Source organism: Monodelphis domestica, chromosome 3 (genome assembly GCF_027887165.1).
Source record: "Monodelphis domestica isolate mMonDom1 chromosome 3, mMonDom1.pri, whole genome shotgun sequence".
Classification (NCBI taxonomy): Eukaryota; Metazoa; Chordata; class Mammalia; order Didelphimorphia; family Didelphidae; genus Monodelphis; species Monodelphis domestica.
In genome coordinates, this window is record NC_077229.1 from 262,743,739 (window position 1) to 262,769,145 (window position 25,407).

The 25,407-nt window shown below is 39.4% G+C and overlaps 1 protein-coding gene across 6 annotated transcripts in view; it reads right to left on the minus strand.

The window, feature by feature from the left end:
• ARHGAP28 (Rho GTPase activating protein 28) overlaps nucleotides 1-25,407 on the minus strand; it is a 195,660-nt gene that overhangs the window by 54,392 nt on the left and 115,861 nt on the right. For 5 of the 6 annotated variants that reach the window (XM_007487690.3, XM_007487692.3, XM_007487693.2 and 2 more), the window contains 2 exons: nucleotides 12,656-12,858; nucleotides 5,917-6,134 (listed from right to left, as the gene is read on the minus strand). In XM_007487690.3, the coding sequence (XP_007487752.1) occupies nucleotides 5,917-6,134; nucleotides 12,656-12,858 (421 nt within the window). Of the gene's footprint in view, nucleotides 1-5,916; nucleotides 6,135-12,655; nucleotides 12,859-13,599; nucleotides 13,684-25,407 lie in introns of those variants that run through there. The other variant, XM_007487694.2, reaches the window with a different exon arrangement.

The window sequence follows — 25,407 nt, forward strand, 5'->3', positions numbered from 1 at the left end:
GTGACAGAAAATGTGGTTGTGAAAAGTAATGAGTTAATAATGTCTGTAACACATTTTGAACAAAGGGATAATATAGACTTAAATGCTGCAGATGTTAATAGGCAAAGGAAAATGGAAATTAATTTTCTCTCCATTTGCTTAAGTTCCAGTGACCTTGAAATTGCTTCACGCTGAGGAAAAAATCCAATTTGTATCGAACAGAGAAAGATCAGGACTGAAGGGAATAACATAAATTGCATGTGACTATGATCATCTTGGTATGTTGACTAGGGCCTAAGGGTGAGCAGGAGTGCAAGTCAAATAGTTATTTTGCTTTTGACTCTGTTCCCAGTACTTGGCCCATATCAGTCCCTTAATAACTACTTAATGGCCAATTGATATGTTTTCTTTTGGGTAGGCCTATAATTTCACTAGTATAGGGAATTCCTTGTGAAAAAGTTTGTTTTACCAACACAGACAGACACTTTTTTGCATCTTAGAGCAACTTGCCCAAAGCCACACATCTTTGATCCTTGGCCTTCTCAACTTTGAGGCTGACCCTGTCTATACCACATTGTTTTTTGTGTGGTATGTTATCCTACCACCACTTATTTATTTTCGAACATTTAGGTTCTTTCCAGTTTTTCTCCCAATAACATACAATGATGCTCTGAAATCTATGAGTAGACAGGATAACACTTTGTCTTCAGAAAGAGTGCTTTCTATCATAGAAGACAACATGTAGGGATATAGACACAAAAAAATATGAAGTAATTTCTTTTGGAGGAGATAGGTAAGGGATCAGGAAAAACTTCATGCAGCATTTAGGAGGGAATGTATTACAATACTAATTTTTTTTGAGGAGCATGGAAAGAATGATTCAAGTTGAACTGAAACAAACCACCACAATAAGATATTTTGCTTTAATGTTAATTGTTTTTTATCTTTACCTTGAACAAAATACTCCACAATCTGGCTAAGAAATATTTACTAGAGTGTCTGGTAAATGTTTTTGCATCTGGGATTCTGCTCTCCAGTTAAGCATCGTTAAAGATGAAAATAGCAGTCGTTGTTCAGTGACATGCAGAGCAGAGGAACTTCCGTCAGAGGAGGAAATAGGAATAGCAGAAAGATGAGGCGGAGGAGATAGCTATGTCCCCGTAGAGCCCTCTGTTCCATTTTGACAAGTCATACAAGACAAGCAACAGACCACAGGGCCAGCGGACAGAACCAATTGAACAAATCTTAATACTCACCACAAAGCACAAAGGAAACAAGCATGGAATAAAGAGATTAGGATTCAGCCATTGTTGGGATGTGTAGACATGTCCAGTGTCTCAGAGCTTCACTTTTCCAACAACACCCCAAAATACTTCCCTTCTCACTCCCCTCCCTACCAGCCACAAGCAGTACACATTCTCTGGATGAATTGCAGGCAGCAAAAATTAGGTTTGCGGGTGGTTAAGCAGAATGTGTTCTTGCCATTGTTCATAAAAGATAAAAACTGCTGTAAACAGCTGGGAGCTATTATAAGAGGGACCAAGCCAGCAGGATTCAAAAAAAGTATTTAGAAAATATGTTTACCTTTTACAAAAGGCACTCAAAAGATATCTCTTTGGGTAGAGAGTATTCTTTTTTTTTAAATGAAGTGCCCCACTCCCCACCCCCTTTTCTAGCATCTGTTTTCTTTAAGGGCCACAACAGAACTAAATGAAATAAAGAAACATAAACAAGAGAAATGTTGCTTATCTATGAAAAAGAAGGCAATTTCTCTTCTTTGTAAGAACCATACCTACAGCTAAGAATGCTATTTTCTGATTACAAGACCCTCTCCTTCCATGCAGCATCTAGATGTTAGATTAAGTCAAGATGAAAAGAACCAAGAAGGAATGAGTGGGGGGTGGGTGGGAAGGGGAAGGGTTTAGGACAAAATTCACTCTAAATTCAAAGACAGTATTCTTTCCATTATAAAATGCATGAGAGATATTGCTGGGAAAACCTAGCAGGAAAACCAGCGAGGAGACTCCTACGTTAGTCTATGTTTGAGGTATATGGCATCATTTACTTTGTTGATGAGTTTACTAGACTGATAGATCTCAGGAATGCTGTGGACATAGTTTATCAGGAATTCAGCAAGGCATTCAACAAGGACTTTTACAACATCTTTGTGATGGAGAGATCTGGGATGAATGATGGTACAGTCTGGTCAATTTGTAACTAGAATGACTAAACCCAAAGAATTGCTGATAAATGGATTACAATCATTGATTTCACCTGAAAATGTCTTTCTATTCCCATAGCTATTACCCACTTACATAGACTAATGAAGTCTTTCCCTAATACTTTTCTCCACTTCTTCTCCATTCCCATTTAAGGCCATCCTACACACCACTGCCAGATTTATCTTCCTGATATAAAGATCGGCTCGTTATTATTTCTTTACTCAACATTCTTAAATGCCTTTGTTTGGCCTAATCAAGTTAAGTTCAAACTCTTTAGTGTGGCATTCAAGGTAGTCCATAATGCGCCATTCCCCTACCTTTCCAGCTTTATTTCATACTATTCTGACTCATAAAGACAAATAATCTCAGGGTAAAAAGAAGACTCTAGGGGCCATCTCCTCCAATACTGTACATCCCATAACATTTCCAACAAGAAGCCATTTGCCTTGACTTAAAAATCTCCACTGAAAACCAAGGTATTCCTTTCCAAGGAAGTACATTTATTCCTAGAGACCTCTAACTATTAAGGTTTCCCTTACATCAAGTGATGATCTATCTTTCCAACTTCTACCCTGTCCTCATTTTTCCCTCTGAGCCCATACAGAGCAACTCTATCCATTTTCCATAGGTGAGGGTCTCAAACATTGGAAGACAGCTAACACATGCACCCCAGTTATATAAAAAAATCCTCATATGACATGATTTCAAAGCCTTTCACTGCTTTACCATTCTGGTCACCCCCTAATGTCTTTCCTAAAATATAGCACCAAAAAATAAATAACACACTGCAGGTTTAGTCTTAAGGACTATCACCTTCCGTGTTTTGCCCATTATGCCATTCATAACATTGGATTAACTTTTTTAGCTTCTATATCATACTAGTGACTCATATTGAGCATGTAGTTAATTCAAGAGCTTTACACAGTATCAGTTCTCCTTACAAAAAAAAAATCATAGATCAAAAATGGCTATAGAATCCACAGTATTTGTGGAAGGGAATAAAAAGTCTCAAATGATCAGACAAGGGAGCTAAGGACTACTCAGCAAGCTAGACTTCTCTAAGAGGCCAAATGATGAGATTAGTAGAACCAGAACTGATGCTCTTTACCCAAGTCTCCCTTTCTTCTCATGGCTGAGGGGCAGGAAGACCCAGAACCAATGGGGGCACCCTTCCCTCTTGTTCTTCCCTGGGCAGAATGACTGCTCATGAGGCTTGGTTGAAGTAGAATTCAACAAATGTATTTCTTCCTGTGAAATGAAGGACCATAAGGCCAATTCCCTAAATGCTCTTCAAATCATAGTAACTGCCCTGCCTCTGTGTCTTACAAACCTCTGGTACTGTCATCCAACTTACTAATGTAAACTAAGGGCCCTTACCTTTACCAGGTACACCACTGCTGCTCCTACGACTACTACTGCAGAGCCCATTGAGATAAAGGACTTTTATATATTTGTATTGTTTGGCACAGAGACCAGCATATAATAAACTTTTAATAATGTATGCTTATTTATTCACTTATTCATTTAATCATAGAAATAGAAACAACTTACACTTTTCTTTAACAAAGGAGTGAAGCAAGGTTACATAATTCCTAATTATTCAATTTATCATGCCATTGTGCTTAAAAACTATAAATATGCTGAATTAATTATATATACAAAAATAAAAGCTATACCCAATAGAGATTACAGTTTTGAGTTCAATCCTCTTTCTTCCTAATTATGTGTGTAAAAATTTCATTTTACTTGAAGTTAAATTTTTTTTTTAGGAAAGTCTAAATAAAAAGACTTTGAGGAAGTGAACTAAGTTGATTTATTAGCATGGAACCAGAAGCCATTAAACTGAAATGTTGAGTCTGGAGTTTTCTATAAGATGTAAATTAATCTCACTTAAATTTCTGTTGTCTTAATTATTCACCAATGGCATCTGTGATGTCTACATGGGAAAGAGGAATGGAGAACAACTCAGAAAGGGTTATATTCTCAACTCAAAGAAGGAAGGAGAAAACTCAGGCACATTAGTCTTTTATTGAGGGAGGAGGAGAAAGCAAATAATAGAAAGAGAAAGGAGGAAGAGAAGTACTGTGTGGGTTGGGTTCAGTGAAATGTTTACTCTATTCATCTCAAATGGAAACTATGCAAATCTTAAAAACAATATAAATATTGGCCATCACTCTAATTATTATACCAGACAAAAATAACTACAATTGCTGTTATTAAGATATCTCCAGGATGTTCCACCTTCACACCAAGTGTTATTATATCCAAAGCCAAGTTCCTAATTTACTTTCCAAATCTGATGTGTACTGATGAAGTGAATAATTAAATGCATTTAATTGAAATGAAAATGGATGAAATAATTTAAATGAAAATGAATTTAAAGAATTAAGAAAATGTGCTAATAATTTAGATAGATATCAAATGACAAATATCCTTTTGTTATCTTTCTTGAGTAAGGAAGACTTGGTTCATTTATGACAAAATCATAAAATTGAGAAAGTTTATCCGCTTTGAGTGCTCTCTTCTCTATTCATATCAATCTCCTTTGACAGCATTATGCATTCTGTTTTGCTGGAAAGTGATTGTGAGACTCAGTAGGGCTAAAGCCAAAGGGGCCCATGGTACAAAGAAGGCTATTGAGAATCTCTAAACTAATCTAATCCCCTTTTCTTTCAGATGAGAAAATTAAACAACCAAAAGGTTCAAGGCTCAAGATGAGTTTCCCAAGGTCAGAAAGATAGTTTCAGATCAGGATTAAAAAGATGAATGAATAAATGCATTGGATAGATGACAAATCAAAAAATAGAAATAGAAACAAGTTCCCATACAAAATGATGAACTTACTTGGAAAACTGGGGCCATAAAATAGCTATAAATAAATTATTAATTATGGAATCAAATCTCTTATTTTTCACTAAATATTTGACGTGTGTTGTTTGATATTTGATATATCTTTTTAGAACATTCATTTACCTGTATAATATTTGATTTAAAATTCTGTGTCTCTTTCTTTGAAATGATTTGCTTTAATAAGAAATATAAAGGTCAAGGATAGCTAGGTAGCACAGTATGCAGGGTGCAAGGACTGAAGTTGGGAGGACTTGGGTTCAAATCTAGTCTCAGACAATTCCCAGCTATGTAATCCTGGGCAAATCATTAAACTCTAATTTCACTTAACTCCAATTGCCTAGTCCTTGCCCACTGTTCTGTTTTCTAATTGATACTAAGACCAAGGGAGGGAGGGGAAGAGGAGGGGAGAGAAAGAGACAGAGACAGAGACAGAGACAGAGACAGAGACAGAGATGAGAGAGAGAGAGAGAGAGAGAGAGAGAGAGAGAGAGAGAGAGAGAGAGAGAGAGAGAGAAACCTTTAATGCCATGTGCATACTCTCATTAATCATATGATCACAGGGTTTCACCCCAATGCTTAGATTAGTAAGTAAATAGCTCAGTGCTTCATGCCAACAAAAATTCACATCAGTGCCAAAATAACTCTCCAACTTCCAGGAAAAGAGGGAGTGAATTTGAGTTTGGATGAGAGAATGAAGATGAAGAATACAGTTTTATCATTTTTAGGTCACGATCTGTAAAACATTGTACTATGCTTCTTGTCCTTTTCTTTCCAATTAAAATGCATTGATTAAGCCTTACCTAGCCCTTGCTTTCAATTTAAAACAAACAATAAAACATTTTTAGAAAACATATTCATTAGTTACCGGAGACTCAGCAACTCCAAAGATGTCTCGGACATCCCTGACTGAGTGCTTGTTCTTTTTTCTCATGGTTTGAGTATAGGTGTTGTATCTTTTTTGAACTGCAGCTGCCTGGGTTCGAGTCAAGGTGGAAAGCAAGGCTTGCCCATCTTCCTCTTCAGCTCCTGAGATTAGTGTTGATAAACCCACATCTTGCAACCACTCAGCTTCAAGTTCTCCTTCTGCAAAAGGGTTACCAGAGAGGTATTAGCTAGAAATTAGCTAGAAAACACAATATCGAAATCAATAAAACAAAATGAAAAAGCTTACTATTTCTGATTAATTATTTCAAGAATTTGTTAGAATTTATCCACTATATATATTGTAGAAAGTTAATTAAGAAATCCATACTTAATGCATTTCAAGTAAGTAGATTCTTATTATTTAGTATATAGTCTGGCCAGGTGAATTAAATATTCTGGTTAAATGAACATTGCCAAAAGAAAAAGAACTTTGACTCCCCTTTTCCATTTGAGCTTCACAATAATCCAATCACCTTTAACTGAATAAGAAACTGAAGCAAAGTTGAAGCACCCTGCCTATAGTCCTGTAACTGGCATGTTTAGCAGGTAAGATGTATGTTGGGTTTTTAAAAATTAATCCATTTGTTCCATTAAAATTCCCATATTGCACTCTCGCTCTCCCCTTCTCTCTCCCTCCCTCTCTCTCCCTACCCCCCTTCTCTCTCTCTCTCTCTCTCTCTCTCTCTCTCTCTCTCTCTCTCTCTCTCTCTCTCTCTCTCTCTCTCCCCTTCTGTTCTATCTTGGTCTCTCTCTCTCTGTCTTTCTTACTTTTACTCTGTCTCTGTCTGTCTCCCTCCCTTCCTTTCCCACACTACAGAAGGCATCAGTTGACAAACAGATAAATATATATATAAAACTATGCCTTGCTTGTTTCTGTTTATCACTTCTTCCTCTGGAGGTGGACACACACAATTCATTGTTCAAACAATATTTATGCTGCTGTATGTAACGTTCTCTTGCTTTGTAAGATTGTGATAGTATACTATTGTGCTATAAAAAATGATGAGCAGGTGACTTTTTTAAAAACATGGAAAGGCTAAATGAAAATTTTAAGAGTGAAATGAGCAGGTAGGATTTGAACAAAGGTTTGATATTTCATTTGTGTGAGAAGTTCCTGTACCAATGCAAACAGAGAATTGCAATTATGTAATCTTTTTGTAATAGAGAATTTCCTTGGGGCCTTCAGAGGTTAAGGGTCTTGTCCAGGGTCACAATGCCAGTATATGGTAAAAGTAGGCCTTGAACTCAAGCCTTCCTGACTCCAAGACCAACCAGCAGTATCCATTATGTCATACTGTTTCTTAAATTCAGGTATATACCAATATACCGTGTGAAAAGACAGATGGATAGGCAGATAGATATGGTGTGTAACTATATCTCTATATATGACTCTCTATAGGCATTCAATAAGATGTTCTTTCAAAATTTTTTATTGATACCCATTTTTAATCACTTCAAAAAAAATCAATCCCCCTCTTCTCTGCAGTGAGCCAACCCTTAAAATGATTTTTTTTTTTAAGGAGGGGAAAAAAGTAAAGCAGCAAAATTAGGTCATATATCAATTGATTCTGGCACCATATTTATTCTGTGTTCTACTCCTACAATCTCCTACATCTGTCAGGAATGACGCCCTTCATTTCTTGGGGTAGGAACATTTTCCCAAAGAATTAGAATTAAATAGACATAATACCATAACAAAAATTTAACTCAATGTTAATCTTTGATGATTCAAGAGGCAGTCGAGATAATTCACAGTGCTTCAAGGTCATTATAATGAATACCAGTTTTCATTCACTGTACTATAGACATAAGCAGTAATAGGGAGTTCTGATTAATTAAATGTCAAATGGCATAAAGTGTATCATATATCCAGGAACTAAAATTATTCTAAGTGTTCCCTAAAAAAGATCCTAGTTCATGAACAGGTAAGAGTGATTAGAAATCCTACTAGGAGGAGGCAGCTGGGTAGGTCAGTGGATCGAGAGCTAGGCATAGAGACAGGGTCCTAGGTTCAAATCTGGCCTCAGACACTTCCAAGTTGTGTGACCCTGGACAAGTCACTTGACCCCCCCGCCCCCATTGCCTAGCCTTTACCACTCTTCTGCCTTGGAGCCAATACACAGTATTGACTCCAAGACGGAAGGTAAGGGTTTAAAAAAAAAATCCTACTAGGCTTCTTAGAGAAAAGGAAAAACAACACCTAGATGCATAAAAACATTTAATGCCGCACTTTTTGTTGTATCAAAGAATTGGAAAGTGAGGGAGTGCCCATCATGGCTGAGCAAATTATGGTAAGGGAACAGAATGGAATATCATTGTGCCAGAAGAAACAGCAGAAGAGATAGATTCAGAGACAGCTGAGGAAACTTGTATAAACCTATGCAGAATGGACAGAACCCAAGGAACAATTTATATGACCCTTTCTGTATTATAATTCCTTCCCAGCACTGGAAAAGAAAACAATTGTGTTAGATGTAAGAATTATGATCAATGCAATGACCACCCACTACTCCAGAACATGGTCTGTGATTCAAACCTCTGGGCAGAGGTGGCTTCAGAACAAGACGTTTTTCTGATGGGGACAATGTGTGAATTTGTTTTGTCTTACTGTATTCACTAAAAGAGAACTTTTATTGGGGGAGAGTAAGGTGTAATGATTGTATTATATTTCATAAAGATAGTATTTTAAAGAGAACAGAAAAGGAAAAACAACAAAATATTCTTTCACAAGAGAGAGCAGAAGGTGGATCAAGAAGGGAACCCAGACAAGCAAAGCAATGTTGAGAGTAACATATCATTATATATATAATGACGTGCTATATAGAGAGGGAGAGGAAGAGAGACAGAGAGAGAGACAGAGAGAGAGACAGAGAGAGAGGGAATATATATGTGTGTGTGTGTGTGTGTGTGTGTGTGTGTGTGTAATAGATGCACACAAAATGGGATATGACAGAGATGCCCCATAACATTCCTCTTCTTCTGTTCACTGACAATGAACACGTCCCTACCTGCTGATGTTTATCCATCACAAAAATAAAGAACATTTTAAAAAGGTTTGAAGTAGCACTGGCCTAGAAGCACTGGTCTCTGCTTGCATAGTCATTGCAGACTTCTAAAGTGCATTTTCTTAAGTAGGTAAATATTTCACTTGAAATCCAATTTATGCTATCCATTTACTTTGTGAGTTCTGGGTAAACTCATAGATAATTCGAAGATAAACTTCAGCTCCACCCCTGCCTAAATCATAGCAAATATCTGAATGGATGACGTTTTCCTTTAAGCTTTAAGACTCGATGCAGCATTTTATCCCTGGAGACAAAGTTTACAAAAGTGCTTTTGTCTTCCTCTGGTTTTTTCATGAAAGAATACCTCAGGCTGTTTATCTAGATAAGTCGAAGGCATTACAAAATGTGGTTTTAGGTATAGAACTTGAAAGAATAGGGATAGGAACTGCACCTGTGATTTAATGGTAGAGGGAACTCCCAGGTGAGGAAACTCACTCTAGCCATGGAGTGAGTCATCTTCTTGGCAATCCATACTCTTAGAGAATTTCCTAAGGAACTGAAAGGTTAGGAGATTTGTTCAAGGTGACAGAGCCACTGTGGCAGAAGTGGGATTTGAATTTAGGCTTTCTGGGCTCCAACTCTATATCCATTATGCCACATTTCTGACTCACAACACACACACACACACACACACACACACACACACACACACACACACACACACACGTGTCTCCTTTTGGCCAGTCAAACTTCCCTGCACACTCAAGGATCATGTTATTTTATGATCCAAATTCTTTATTCTCCTTTTCCCCCAGTTGCAACATGGATGAAGTTTATGGAGACAACTAAGACAAATCATCAGTCTTTAAGATGTAGTTATAACAATATTTAAGTCTGTCTAAAGATGGAAAGGCTACGTGGCAGGGGAGGTGGGAGTGCCAGGCCTGAATTCAGGAGCTCAATTCAGGAGCTCAAATTCAGCCTCAGACACTTACTGGCTGTGTGACTCGGTGAGTCTTTTAGCCTTGTTGGCCTCAGTTTCCTCAACTGTCAAATGAGCTAGAGAAGGGAATGACAAACTACTGTAGTATCTTTGCCAAGAAAATCCCAAATAGGGTCTTTTAGAGTCAGACACGACTGAACAATGACAACAAAGATGGAAGATTGACTAGCCCTATCTTACAAATAGATGGCACAGCAGAAATGAGGGGCACAGGATACTAAAAGACTTGTCTGTCTACAGCTTAAAAGTATGATCCTCCTGCTTCCCTTCCTCATAAAAGATAGCTAAATTCCAGGGGAGTAACTTTTTTATTTTATGGCTTCCAGTGTGGTTTTATTGTTTTGTTTTCATGGAGATAGTTATTAAGTTGGTAATAAAATGATCTTCAGAATAATCATCATCCTGTAGTATAATGTATTAAAGTGTAGCCTCCTAAGAGCCTCTTAGAAAAGAAGAGGAATCAGGAGAGCAGCCTAGGAATAAACCCCTGAGGGCAGGAGGATTTGAGAGGAGCCAAGCCACTTTTCCATGACATTCATGCTCATGGTCAGCCCAGAGAGCAGCCAGACTGACCCATGCACTGGACATTTCCCTGCCTGCCTGCTGCCCACCCCCCTAAACCTTTGCCTGAGGCCAGTGAGAGCACCCCTCCCCCATCTCTTCTGCCACTTTTCATCAGGTCAAAGAAGGTTGTCCAAGACTCAGGGGAGGCTGGGATATGAGATGGATGAATGAGCAAGACCTAATTGTTAGGGAAAGGGAATTAATTTTTTAATGAGATAACAGATATAAGCAATAATTCTAATGTTTCAAGTAAATGCTGATGAGCATCAGTTCTTCTGAGGGATGGTATTTTTTTAAACCCTTCCCTTCTGCCTTAGATTCAATAGAAAAGCTGTAAAAGCTAGGCAATTAGGGTTAAGTGACTTGCCCAGGTTCACACAGCTAGGAAGTATCTGAGACTGGATTTGATCTCAGGAAGATGAGTCAGCACTCTGTGGCTTTAGCCACCTAGGGGCCAAGACAGGTTTATTCCAGTACATACTTCATATGGCTGTTAAGAAGAAAAATTGAGATAGCCATGGGGACACTGAACACTGTAAAATCTCACATAAATCTTAGCTAGCTATTGTTATTATCCAGTTAGGCTATAACTCCATGGCATCTCTGACAATCTTGCTAGGCAGCTGACTCACTTGCTCCAGCATAATGTTCAAAGAATCAATAATTAATCATCATTTATTAACTAGCACATAGTATGGGCCAAGTACTCCACTGAGCGCCAGAGATTCAAAGAGAGGCAAAAGACAGTCCTTGCCCGCAAAGCGGATGGTCTCAGAGTCAGGAAGACCTGGGTACATGGATGCTTCTGCCCTAGGGGCAATCCCAGGCCAAGCCGGGAGCCCTCCAGGACCGGGCAGCCTGTCTACCCCCCCCTAGGGAAGAGTGCCCTGCAGGGACTGCTGCACACCCATGAAATCACGGGTCTGGTAACAGAGTAAGATATACTATAAGCACACAGTCTATAAATCATCTATAATATAGATATGAGACCATATAGAATACATATGAGATATAGAAAGTGTAAAAATGGAGACTTGAACTCGGGACTTCATTTCCCATAAGTCTTTGCTCACTTCCCAAAATGCCGTATAACCTCACCTCTTTACAGTATAGACTGATGCTTGAGTGACTTTGTGAGGAAAGAGCCTCATGAAGACTGGAGGCAAGTGTGAGGTGCCTCATTAGCTAGGAAACCCTCTATTCAGAAGGAAAGAGCTGTCTTTCATTTCCATCTGAGTCACGGCCTTGCTTTCCCATAGCCGTTAATCATAGCCGTGTGAATTCAGTGAATTCAATAAACTACGGATAAACCCAACTTTCCTCCAGGATAGGCCAAGGTAGAAGTGGAGGAGAAAGAAAGCTCTTTCCTGGTGTAACAAGTTTCTCCTTGGGACCGGCCTGTTCACACCTGCTCCACAAGGACGTGGGCCTCTTCCATTTTCTCTTTTCTCTTACCGAGTCCCAGGAAGAGAGGGCTTTGGATAACCTGCACCTAATAGCACCCATCCCCCCTGGGCGAGAGGCGGCTTCATCCCGGCAGCATCAGCACCACAGCCGTGGGCTGTCTAAGAGCTGTCTAAGCTGAGAGGTCCTCTGGCACCCTCTGGCCTCCAGGCGCACTGTCTCTGCAGGTATCTCCAGGATGCCCCACATACCCTCTCCACTATACGGAAAGCCTACGATCCCTGCTCTGTGGGCTCTCTTGCTGGGACACTCACTCCATAAGGGCGCCCCCTTGCCTCTGTCAAGCTCTTTTCTAGCCCAGGGGGCAGCTGGAAGGGCTGTGTCAGTCTTTTCTCCAGGGCTCTTAAGCCTAAAAGCTCTACCTAGGAAAAGTAGCCCCTCTGATGTCAGTGCAAATGAATGGCTCTGACCTCCTTCCCTGAATATCCTCACAGCTGGGGGGGGGGGAGGGGAGAGAAATGTGACCTTCCTTCAGTTCAAGTTACCCTGAAATTGGCAGGGACTTCCCTGAACCCGACGTCACCAGTACGGTGGCTCGCCAGGTTTACTCTGGTGTGTGTTTGGGAGGCAGGAAGGAATAGGGGAGGCAATAAAAAATATCTACCAAAATCATAACCCGGAAAACAAAGTGGCATGTCACTCACCGTCAGCGGGCTTGACCTCAGCCACCGTCTGTTCTTCCTGTCCACCCTCGCTATTTTCTTTAATACTTTCAACTTCACACCAGAAATCCTCCATTGAAGTACTATCTACGGAGGCTTGTGAGTTGGACCGGCTGAATGGGGGAGGGTGGAGGGACTCATTGGAAAGCATCCTGTTAATTCTTCGGCAGCGAGGGAGAGATTTTCTGGGGAAAAGAAAGGCGCTGATTAAAAATAAGTCTGAAGCACTTTAGGAAATCACAGAATTAATACAGAGCTGGAAAAAAATCATTTCTTTAGTGCATAATGTATTAAACTAAAATGGAGTTGGAGCGCTAATGTGACTGTTTCCATTCTAGAAATGGATGGGTGAAGGTCTCCACATTTGAATGTATATATGTACATCTTTGATTTCATTGAGTCCCCTCTGTATCACAACGTAGCTGGGCAACAATGATGTGCTGTTTTGGGGGGTACCAAAAGCTCTATCACACAAGTATCATACCTCAAATACATTACTTTATATGGCATTATTTCCAATAGGAAACCAAATCCAAATGGAACACAAAGATCCAGTTTGACCCATGTGCCTGTGCTGGTAAGGAAAATCAGATTTTCGGCAGCTTAAAAATAATGGATTTTAGGGGCAGCTCTGTGACCCAAAAAAGTCAGGCCTATACATGAAAAGTCCTGGGTTCAAATATGTTCTTAGACACTTACTACCTGGATGACCCTGGGCAAGTTACTTAACACCAATTGATTAGCCTTTACCACTCTTATGCCTTGGAACCAACTCTTAGTATGATTTTAAGACAGAAGATAAGGATTTTTAAAAAAAGAAAAAAACATTAAAATTAATGTTTTAGACAGTTTCACATATTTTCTTCTCTTTCCCTCTTGTCAAGGAGTAGGTATAGTAACCCTACTCCCTGATTTTAGACACTTACAAGCTGCGTGATCCCAGGCAAGTCACAACCTTGTTTGTCTCAGTTTCCTCATCTGCAAAATGATCTGAACAAGGAAATAGCAAACCACTGTAGTATCTTTGCCAAGAAAATTCCAAATGAGGTCACAAAAGTCAGACACAACTGAAAAACAACTGAAATATTCTCCTCCTCCTTCCCCTCTTCCTCTTTCTCCTCCTCTTCCTTCTACTCTTTCCCCTTTTACTCTTCCTCCTAAAAAACATAACTGGGGAAAACAACAAAACAAAAATACAAAAAAGCACAGATAACACTATATTTTTAAACTAAGTTATTATAAAGGCATCATGGATCCTTATTATGAATTATTAGTTCCTGTTTCTATTTGAGTTTGACACTACTGCCCTAGACATTATCTAGCAAAGCTAGGATTTGAACTGTGGCTCTTTGGGGGCTCAAATCCCATGTTTGGTGATACTAAAGTGCCTCAGATTCTGATTGTGATCATCAAACATAATATTTTTCTTTAATGTTGACTACATCATGACATAAAGCAACTGATTCACAAGGTGGCAATCATTAGAGTCAGTTGGTTATATACTGTCACACCATCAGCTGGTGGTGCCAAAGGTCAAAGTAAACACAAACAAAAATCAGAAAATGTAAAGATGAGGAGGTTATGGGGAAAATTGCTTCAACTCCAAAACAATTTGTTTAACGAAGCTTTCAGGTAAGAGGAGAGGAGAAGGGAGGAGAAGAGAGGAGAGGAGAGAAGAAAAGCAGAACGGGAAAGAAAGGAGAAAAGCAGAGAGGAGAAGAGAGAAGAAAATGGTATGTGACACTCGTATCCTAGAGTTTAACCAATTCAGAATAGCTACTGTAAATATTAAAATTAACATACAATAATTAAAATATATATTAGACACTATCCTGCCATAAGGGGAATGAAAGAGCCCAGAAGCTGCCTTAGCCAACAAAAATAATCTTCTTGTTAAAAAGCACTTATTTAGAGTATAAGCCAGGTTGCAAAACATGATGGAAACCACTCTTTTCAGGTTCAAGGACTCCTTGGTTACCAGATTCAATGGCCTTCTCTGTCCTCTTTTTATTTGACTGCCATATATGACATTGTTAGTTCCTTATTTAGTATACTTTCTCTTTGGATGGCTTCTTCTTCCTGATGTATCAGTGTTTTAAACTGCTCTTTTTGGTGTTTGTTGTTCCTTCTATCCCTAAATTGCTCCACTCTTATTACTCTTGTCTCTCTCCATTTTCATGCTTAGTGATCTCTGATACCATATTATATAACCAATAACTCCTCAATCTATATTCCCACTTCCAACTTTCATCTGGATGTTAGTCCCACACCTTTAATTGTTTGCTAGACATATCTACTGAGATGTCCTAATACCTCAAACTCCAAAAGTTTAAAGTTGAACTCATCTTACCCCACCAAAAATCGCAAATTCCCCACTTTTATTGGTGGTACCATTCAACTTTCAGATTTCTCTAGCTCGAAATCTAGTCATCTTTGACTCTCCTCTCCCAATCACTGCTAATCAGTTGCCAAGCCCTACCATTTCTATTTACCTCACATCGGTCCTTGTATCCTTCTATTCATTCACAGAGCTGGCACTGTACTTCGGGCCCTGATACCCTCTAATCCAAGCCATTACAAGAACATCACACCTGGTCTTCTTGTCTTCATTCTCTTACCACTCTCTAATTCAAAATGAAGACAATCAAAAAAGTTTGCCAGTCAGTTAAATAACTCAATCAAGTGGAGTTGAAACTTGTCAGAAGAATCATACACTTCTGGAATGGAGTCATCATTTTAAATGCCTTTGAGTGCCCGTGGTGAAGGCAGACACATTGTGCTGTGGAGGGGTGGCTGAAGATAAATCTGTTAGACACCACAAGTATAGACCAACGCTTTGCAAATGAAGCTTTCATGGTAGCTGTCCTTAAGTGATTTCAGAAGGACCAAGAGGGGCCACAGCAAGCACTGAAGTGCATTTGCTGTATTTGTCCATAATCGATAATGATCACTGTTTATCAATGAGGTTTGATTCCTATCAAGATGTGGTTGGATTTGTACTTGTTAAAGATCTATAGATATCCACCATTGATTTATTCAGTGCTTACTATGTGTCAGGCACACTGCTAAGCTCCAGGAAGACAAAGAGAGGCAAAATCTGCCCTCAGGGGTCTCATATTCTATTAGGAGAGACAATGTGCAACAATATGTGTATATAGGATACATTTAAGGTAAATGGAAGGTGGTAGCAGAGGGAAGACATCAACACTGGAGGTGGGGAGTGGGAAGAGAATGGGAAAACACCTCTTTCAGAAGGTGGGATTTGGTACCAACAACATGGAAATGGGTTCTGATCAAGGACACATGTAATACCCAGTGGAATTACGCGTCAGCTATGGGAGGGGTGGGGGAGGGGAGAGAGGAACAGAAAATGATGTTTGTAACCAAGGAATAATGATTGAAATTGACCAAATAAAAAAATAATGTTATTAAAAAAAAGAAGGTGGGATTTGGATCTGAGTATTAAAGGAAGTCAGGGAAGAGAGGAGGTGGAGGTAGGGAGAGAGGAACAATCTGGTATGGTGGCAATCTAGTGAAAAGGCAACAGGGCAAGAGACACTAAGTGATGAACAGCTTGACTGTAAAGAAGTGTAGAATGACTGGAAAGATAGGACAGGGCTTTAAATAACAAACACAGGATTTTGTCATTTGATCCTAGACGTAATAAGGGAGCTATTGGAGTATCAGGTATTGAGATGGCAGGCTTGAGTTTTAGGAAAAACATTTTGACAGCTTCATGCAAGATGGGTTAGAGTGGGGAAAACACTTGAAACAGGGATATCAAGTAGAAGACTGTTTGCAATTGTCCAAGCACAAAATAATGAGGACTTATACTAGGTGGAAGTGTCAGAGGAGAGAAGAGAACATCTATGAGGGATGATGGGGAGGTAGAAATGGTAAGATATGACGATGCCAGATATTAGGAATCAAGAATTACCCCAAGTCTGAGGGACCTGGTAACTATGCATATGGCGGTTCCCTTAAAAGCAAGAGGCAAGATATAACTGGAAGGAGAAATAGAATGAATTGGGATTAGATTTGAGGGTCCTCTAAATAGAAGTAATAAGCAAAGCCAGGAGAACTGATGAGATTACCAAGCAAGCTAGTATAGAGGGAAAAAAAGAAGAGGAGCCAGTATAGAATGTTGGGGAGACACTCACCCTCCTCGGTCATCTCATAAGCTATCTATGACTCTTATTTTATTTCAGATTTCCCAACCCTGCAACAACCAAGTAGCCTATGCATACAGTTTCTCTTAATGACAGTTAGCAAGGATTTAATTAATAAAATAGCAAATTTTCACTTATTTATCTTCTTTCTAATGAGGAATCTCTATTAATTGGCATATTCATACATCCATGATACTATAAAAATTCACATCCACAATGATGACCTTGAGGCATGAAAAAATACAAACATGCCTACTGAAAATTTTAACCAAAGGATTAAACTATGGGAGTAGACATATATTAAGCAGAAATGTAATATTAATGTAATAATAAGTAAAAATATAATATTTATCATAATAATTACTTCTTCATTGGTAATATATATGATATATGCTATAATATTCTTCAGCAATATTTCATGGAACTGTGATTTATTCCTAGAGGGCATTCTCTCAGTGATTTAGTAGCTGGTTTCTGAGTTGTTGTTTTAAACCCTTACCTTCTGTCTTAGAATCAATACTATGTATTAGTTTGAAAGCAGAAGAGCTTTAAGGGCTAATCAACTAGGGCTAAGTGACTTGTCCAGGGTCACATAGCTAGGAAGTATATGAGGCCACATGTGAAGCCAAGACCTCCTGTCTCCATTCCTAGGTCTCTGTTCACTGAACCACCCAGCTGTCCCTCTGAGAGCTATTATGGTGAAAAAATTCAGTCAACTTACAGCCCAGCAGAGGCAAACCGTTCAAAGAATATCAGATTTGGAGCCGGATGAACTGGTCTTTACCATTTGTGACACAGCAAGTTTAGGCAAGTCACTTAAATTATGAGTCTTAGTTTCCATATTTGTAAAAAGAAGGGGAGCAGGGGGAAGACAACCTGTAGGATCCTTCTAGCTCTAAACCTATCATGTTGTTGCTGCTCTTCCTTCACTTTCTAAGAGGACCAATGGCATCATGGAGTGATGTATGGACTTGTACAATCATCCAACCATACAAAGAATGAGCTTCCTAGGACCTATTAAGGCTGATCCTTGGCAAAACCTTGCAGACTGTTCTCTAGTTTTGTTAGGCTTTGTTATTCATTTTTTCTCAGTCATGTCTGACTCTTTGTGACCACATTTGAGGTTTTTGTGTCTAAGATACTTTTCTAGATCATTTTACAGATAAGGAAACTGAGGCAGAGAGGTTTAAGTAACTTCCCCCGGGTCACATAACTAGTAAGTGTCTGAGGCCAGATTTGAACTCAGTAAGATGAGTTTTTTCTGACCCACTGTGCCCCCTAGCCTGTTAGGCTAATTGTCTACTAAACAGATGATTTGATTAACCATAACCCCCCATTCCTCAACCACTCTCAGTAAAAGAGAGGATACTTTACACAATATTTTTCTTTCATCCCTGTTTTCCTGTGGAAAAAAAAATATTTAAAAATCTGGGGTCAGTGTAACTGCTTTTAATGTCATCCATCACATTTGCTTTCTAGACACAAGGTTAAGGTGAGGGCTTAGCTAATGGCTGGGAGTTCTTCAGCCAGTGGGTGGTCTGAGCGGCTTTTCCTTTCATTCAACTTTGGACTCCAAGGTGGAGGGTGTTAACAAGGGTAATGAATAAAAGCCAGCTGTGGGCATTTGTTGCTTTGTAAAATATAGCTGTTTGGTTTCATTTAGAGATGAAAATATATGCGATTTATTGCCAGAATTATCCATTTACCATTAATATGGATGATTAGAAGGATATACTAAATTCTGCATAAAAGATAAAGGGATGGGAGGAGAAGGAAGAAACATATTCCCAGAAAGATTCCAACTATACCAAGGAAGAAAAAAAAGAAGGTCCTAAATCCTCCCTCATTAGAATTTATCTTTGTTCTTCTTTTCTCTGATATTATGCATATTTCTGGCCTTCGGACATTTATGGTGACTTTTATTTTTATTCAATCTTTCAAAATCAAAGAATTTCAGTAAAAGACACAAAATTCCTAAGAGCGGCATGATTAGAGCTAATCACAGCATTGCTTTTAGCTTCACAAGATAAGCCCTTTTTGTCTTTTATTTTATCATGTTCTAGATGGCTGAGACTTCAAAGATACCATTACAGATTCCAAGGTAGAAACTGTTTTCCTTATTCTTTTCAAATTTTCATGTTTTTCCCTATGCACTCCCTTGAGAGGCACCTAGGAGTTCATACCTTACTAATCTTCGAGGATCTGAATCTAGTAAAGTTTGTACCTGCTCTTCCTCATTCATATTCAGGGAGCCCCTTAGGAAATCCTGGTGCTTATTCTAACAGTTCATAAACTCTAGAGGAGGTTGACATTTTATATATATATATATATATATATATATATATATAATTTATTTGTTATATTAAACTACCCAGCTAACTCCCTCCCTCTCTCTCTTCTTCTCCCATTTGAGAAGGCATCATTTGGCCAAAAAATACACACACACACACACACACACACACACACACACACACACACACACAGAGGGAGGGGGTGTCATCTTTTTTATATCATTTATCTCTGAAATTTAATAAAGCCTATGGATCCCTATATGATGTAGTAGATAAAGTGCTTAGCATGGAGTCAGGAAGGCCTGAGTTCAAATCTCACCTCAGATACTTATTAGCTATTTGACTCTGGGGAAATCACTTAATCCTGTCTGCCTCAATTTCCTCATCCATAGAATGAGCTAGAGAAGGAAATAGCAAATAACTCCAGTATCTTTACCCAGAAAACTCCAAATTGGATCACTAAGAATCAGATACAACCACTAACTGAACAACAATATGCATCCCTTCTCAGAAAATTGTTTTTCAGGGAGCAGCTGGGTGACTCGGTGGATTGAGAGCTAGACCTAGAGATGGGAGGTCCTAGTTTCAAATCTGACCTCACACTTCCTAGCTGTGTGACCCTGGGCAAGTCACTTAACCCCCATTTCCTAGCCCTTACCACTCTTCTGCCTTGAAACCAATACACAGTATTGATTCTAAGATGGAAGGTAAAAGTTTTCAAAAATTGTTTTTAAGTGCACTAAATAGAATATAATGAGAACCAAGTATAATGAAATAAATACTTAATATATATTGATTATATTAATATCAATATATCACTTATATTTTAATATATTTCAATCTTTTAAAAAGTTTGTCTATTTTTTTAAGTCCATGGACCTCAAGTTAAGAACCCATGCTCTAAAAGACATTTGATTGGCAGGAATAATCACACTCACAATGTATGAATCCTGTGTGCTAAGCAGGAATTACAGATCATAAGGCATACAAAGGATCTATTTTTATCACAACCAAACTATTAATTTCACAAATAATTATATATACTAAACTATCCTCAGGAATGTAAAAATGTTCACAGGAGTCATTTCCTGAGGGATGCTGTTTATGGTAGAGGCCAATGGAGGCACAGGGATCTTCAGGTCTTGTTTCTGTAATTGAAGTGAAAATGCCCTCAACAATCTGTCTACTTATGCAAAAGGTTTTTTTCCAAGAAAAGCATCTCTATTAAGTATTTTTAAAAGCAAATATATGAAGCACTGCCAGCCAACTTCAACGGAGAAAGTCCCTATAGGTGAAGCCATCTCGATGGGTGGCCATAGACTCTCTTTATAAGAAAGGAGGCTCCAAAGTAATGGCACCACTTTGCGCCACTGTGACAGCAATATGAGAATGACTATTTTTTTTAAGTTACATCCAAATATTTTCTTGTGGGTAGAGAACTGACCATGACCTTTCCCTGTTCAAGCAGCGAATTATGATCTCTAGTCCTTCCATCTGCTTAGAGAGCCTTAATCTACACTCTCAGACCTCACCATATATGGAGAAAACAGTTAGAGATTTCATCTCCTGTTTGTGTTTCTTTATTGTGAAACACTAAAAGACAGAAACTAAATAAAAAGTAGAATGTGATTAGGAGACACAGCAACTTTGGTCATGGAAAAAAGAAAAAGAAAAAAGAAGTGCTTAGCATGTGCCATTATGTTGAGACTTCATTATCCTGGAGTCACTCAAAGCAAAGGACATTTTTGACAGGTCAGACTGAAGCAGTTTTATGGACAGGGAACACACAGTTATTGGCTAAACACAGGTTCTGTGAGCCTTTGTGAGTCTTATGGTGATGAGTATTAAAGAGAGATTTGCTCTTGGCTGAGCAATGTTTTGTTTGTGGCCTCTTTGGAAAAACAGAATTTTCTTGTATATTATTGTAATTTTTAATATCCAACTTTGGTATGCTTCCTGATTACCCTTTAGTTAGTCCTTTTTTTTTATCAGAATATTCCTACCTCATTCTGTTAGTTACACACCAATCCAGGTGGAAAGTATTTTGAACTACCAAGTGAGGCAGCATGGTGAGTTGAAGTGAACATCCTTCTCCAGAGTCAAAGGACGAGGATTGGTATCTGGCACCAAGGAGAAGGGGGTTCAGATTCCACTTTTTCCACAAAGGATGAGGGTTCAAATCTTAATACTACATGTGTGACCTTGCACAACTCATGGATCTTTCTGAGCCCCCATTTCCTCATTTGTAAAATAAAAGAAGTTTATATAAAAGGACTCCAAAGCTCCCTTCCAGAACTAGATATGTGAACCTCAAAAAGTATCCCAAGGATACAGAACCTCTCTGACTGCCTAAGAATGGGAAAGCACAAGAAATAAATAGCTCCAAATTCTGAGGGGAGTAAGTCTGAAGCACTGAGCATACTCCCCTTGAAGGGTACAAACACTGACAGGAATGGAATCTCAGAAAGATGGTTCTAAGTTCCGGCAATATTGGGTTTTATTAAAAAAAATCTGTTAATTCAAAATACAGCTCTGCCTGGACAGGCCCCTCAAGGAACAGCTCCAACCCACCTTACCAGATGTCTGGCTACAGCTCAGATGGAGAAGACCCCCCCCATATTTGGCTTCTCAATCATCTTCACATTCTAAAACATAAGTAAGCTTGATTTAGCTATTTTTCAGGAAAGCACTTGAAATGCTCTGATGATAAAAAGCAATCCTTAGTTTCAGAATAATGGACATAATGCCACAGAGAACTTGTTTCAGTTCCCTTTTTTTCCTTTATCCATCCTCTTTTAAAAGAAAAAAAAATCAGCATTTAATAGGCTTGCCAAAGTAAGGAAAAAACACCTCTGGAATCAGAGAACATGCATTCAAATCCCACCTTTGAAGCTTGGGCAAGTCATTTTAACCTCATTATTCCTAAGTTTTCTTATCTATAAAAAAAAGGGGGAATGGGCTAAATGGCCTCTGGGGTCTCTCCCAACTTCAGATCTTTTGTATACTCTATGCTAGACACTTTCCAAACTGTTTCTCCCCAGCTCCCTGATGTATATCTGCAATCATAATATACTCATTCCCATTCTTCTTCCACTAGGCCAGCTTTCTTTTTCTGTGTCTCACTCTCCTGGCCCCCTGAACCCCCTCCTAGAGGAGGGAAAGAAAGTAGGCGTAGACTAATTGACCAAAAAGTTCTGCCAAAAGTTAAACACGTCTGCTCCAAACCTCCCTGCTGGCAATAAAGGCTTCAGAAAAATGTGCTGGTAGAGAAAAGTGATGCTAAAACATTACACATGTTCTACAGTTCCTTGACAGGGTATTTTTCTTTTCTATTCCTTTTTTTTCTATTAACAAGAATTTTTTTCTCTCCCTCCCACTTTCCCATTACTAACTGGAAAAAAGAAAAAGAAAAACCAAAGCCTTTTAAAAAATATTCCTAGCCACACAAACAAATTCCCACCACATCACCCATCTCCAGATATTTTATTCTGAACCTCGAATTCATAAGCTTTCCATCGGGAGGGTTAACATTAGTGGGGTGCAGCTTCTGCCCCTTCTTCCTTTCCTTCCTCCCTTTTTTCCTTCCTTCCAGGTGTCAAAGATCCCACAAAGATGAAGTAGCAGAGCCTGAATACAAAGCCAGACTCTGCCACCAGCATACTTCCTCCTCATTCAGCAGGAGAAGGCAGGGTGGTTTGTTATCTACTAATCATCTATGCGGATGATGACATATGTAAAATTGATGATCTGGAGAAGAGCGGCAAATTGACAAGAGATCTGTGTGCCGTCTGTCCTGCCCGTGTTAAGCCCGAGTCATTTAGAAGCCTGGTGTAGATATTGATTTTGGTCAAGCTCAGTCAATCCAATAAGTGGTTCTTATCACAGCGCCAGAGAAGATAGATTAAAATGAGTAAAGAACGAACTCCGCGACACCTAATCATTGCTGAGAGAGGGGTAGAGGAATGATAGCTCATCGCTCCCATTTTCAATCTAATTAAGTGATACCCAGTGAAGAATCTATAAAGCAAAGTGTGGGCGATGAAGCGGCCAGCTTCCTTAGTGGCATCTTTCCCTTCATCCACAGGGGGTGGGAGCAGGTAGATTATTCCAGGGGTTTAGTGTGTGTGTGTGTGTGTGTGTGTGTGTGTGTGTGTGTGTGTGTGTGTGCCTGGAAAACCCTTTCCACCTCAATTAATCCAGATAAATGCTGTCTATAAAAGGAGATGGTTTCTGGGTTTTAGAAACTGATTGAAGGGAGTGGTTGGTGATTTCGTGTTGAGCAGCACACACAGTCATTATCATTTGTGTCTGTGAAGATGTTTCTGCATCTGGCCCTGCTACCTGTTTATTGGATGCGCCTTAGCAGGAAGGGATGAGTCCAACTCCCCTTATTTTATAGAGGGGGAAACTGAGGGGATTCAGTGACTGACCCAAAGCCAACACAGAGAGTATGGGTGTGAGGCAGGATTTGAACCCGTCTTCTCCACTCCAAATAGTATGCTCTGCGGCGTCTCTTTCCACCCTCCCTCATTCATCTCTGGCATTTTTGTTCCAGTTCCCATGAGCCCAGCCACTCTTTACTGTCATGTACCACATTGTAGGGATCTAGTGTTGCCTTTTCTGAGTCTCGAGGAGTGGTTCTGCCAACTCCTCTCAAATGGTATCTTCTGAGGTATCCTGGCACTCCCTCTCCCCATCCTAGCACCCCAGACAAGACTGGGGAAGACTGCCGCAGCGCCTGGCTCCTGAGGGGGCATTTGGAGGTCTGGACAGCTGCTTCATGTGGCTGGGTTTCGCTGGAGAGCATTCCTTTGGTCTGGGCACAGTCTGGGGGACTTGCACTTTTACACCTTCCTATCCAGCTTAGAATCTGTACTGTGCATCGGTTCTGAGGCAGAAGAGTGACAAGGGCTAGGCAGGGAGGGTTAAGTGACTCACTCAGGGTCACACACTGAATGACTGCTTCATGAACATGACCAGCACATCTGACTCCTGCAACTCTGATATCGAGTTAGGTTTATTTAAAAAGCACTGTGGCAGGGGGCAGTTGGGTGGCTCAGTGGATTGAGAGCCAAACCTAGAGACAGGAGGTCCTAGGTTCAAATCTGGCCTCAGACACTTCCCAGCTGTGTGACCCTGGGCAAGTCACTTGACCCCCATTGCCTAGCACTTACCACTCTTCTGCCTTGCAACACAGTATTGATTCCAAGACAGAAGGTAAGGGTTAAAAAAAAAAGCAATGTGGCAAACAAGTGGAATGAGGAGTACAAAAACACTGAATCTGGTAGGGTAAGCTTAAAAAAAAAAGCGGAGGGGGAACTTTAGGAAACTGGTGGAAGCAATCAATGATCTAGGACTAGAAGTCTGGAGAGGGCAGCACCTCGCTATGGATGGAGTACTGTGTCCTGGAAGACCTGAGTTCAGATCCAGCCTCAGACATTTAATAGCTATGTGATCTTGGGCAAGTCACTTAACTCTTTCTCTTTTTTTTTAATTAATTTTTTTAATTTAAGTGTTTTTCCATGATTACATGGTTCATGTTCTTTCCCTCCCCCTTTTCCTTCACCTTCCCAGAGCTAACAAGCAATTCCATGGGGTTATACATGTATTATCACTCAATACCTATTTCCATACTATTCATTTTTGTAATAGGGTAATCCTTTTAAAATCCAAAATCCTATATCCTATACCCATATAAACAAGTGATAAATCAAATGTTTTCCTTCTGCATTTCTACTCCCACAGTTCATTCTCTTGATGTGAATAACATTCTTTCTCATATCACTTAGTTCTTCTTTGCCTCAGTTTCTGCATCTGTCAAATGAGCTGGAGAAGGAAATGGCAACCCCCTCTAATATCTTTGCCAAGAAAGCCTCAAATAGGGTCATGAAGAGTGGGGCACAACTGCATCAGAGCTGGATCTTTAAAGGTCAATAGAATTTCAACTGACGTGTAATGAGTGGTATTCCAGGCAATAAGGAAAGTGACCTAAGTAGGATAGTTCAGAAACTATTCAGAGAAAGTTCCAAAAGTCCAGTTTGCTTAGACCATAGATCACTGGAAGACAAAGTTGAGACTATGAGGTGAGCACCATCAGGAGGATGCCGTAACGGGGCGCTGTGGAACTGTTTCATTTTTTGGATGTTTCAGATTGTTTTGTCTACCTGCCCCATTCGTTTATAAAGTCGTTTTTATTCTTAAACACCAAAAGTCAAACAATTTACATTTTCATAGTAGTGTAAGAGAACAAGATATTGTCTACGAATCAGCAAAT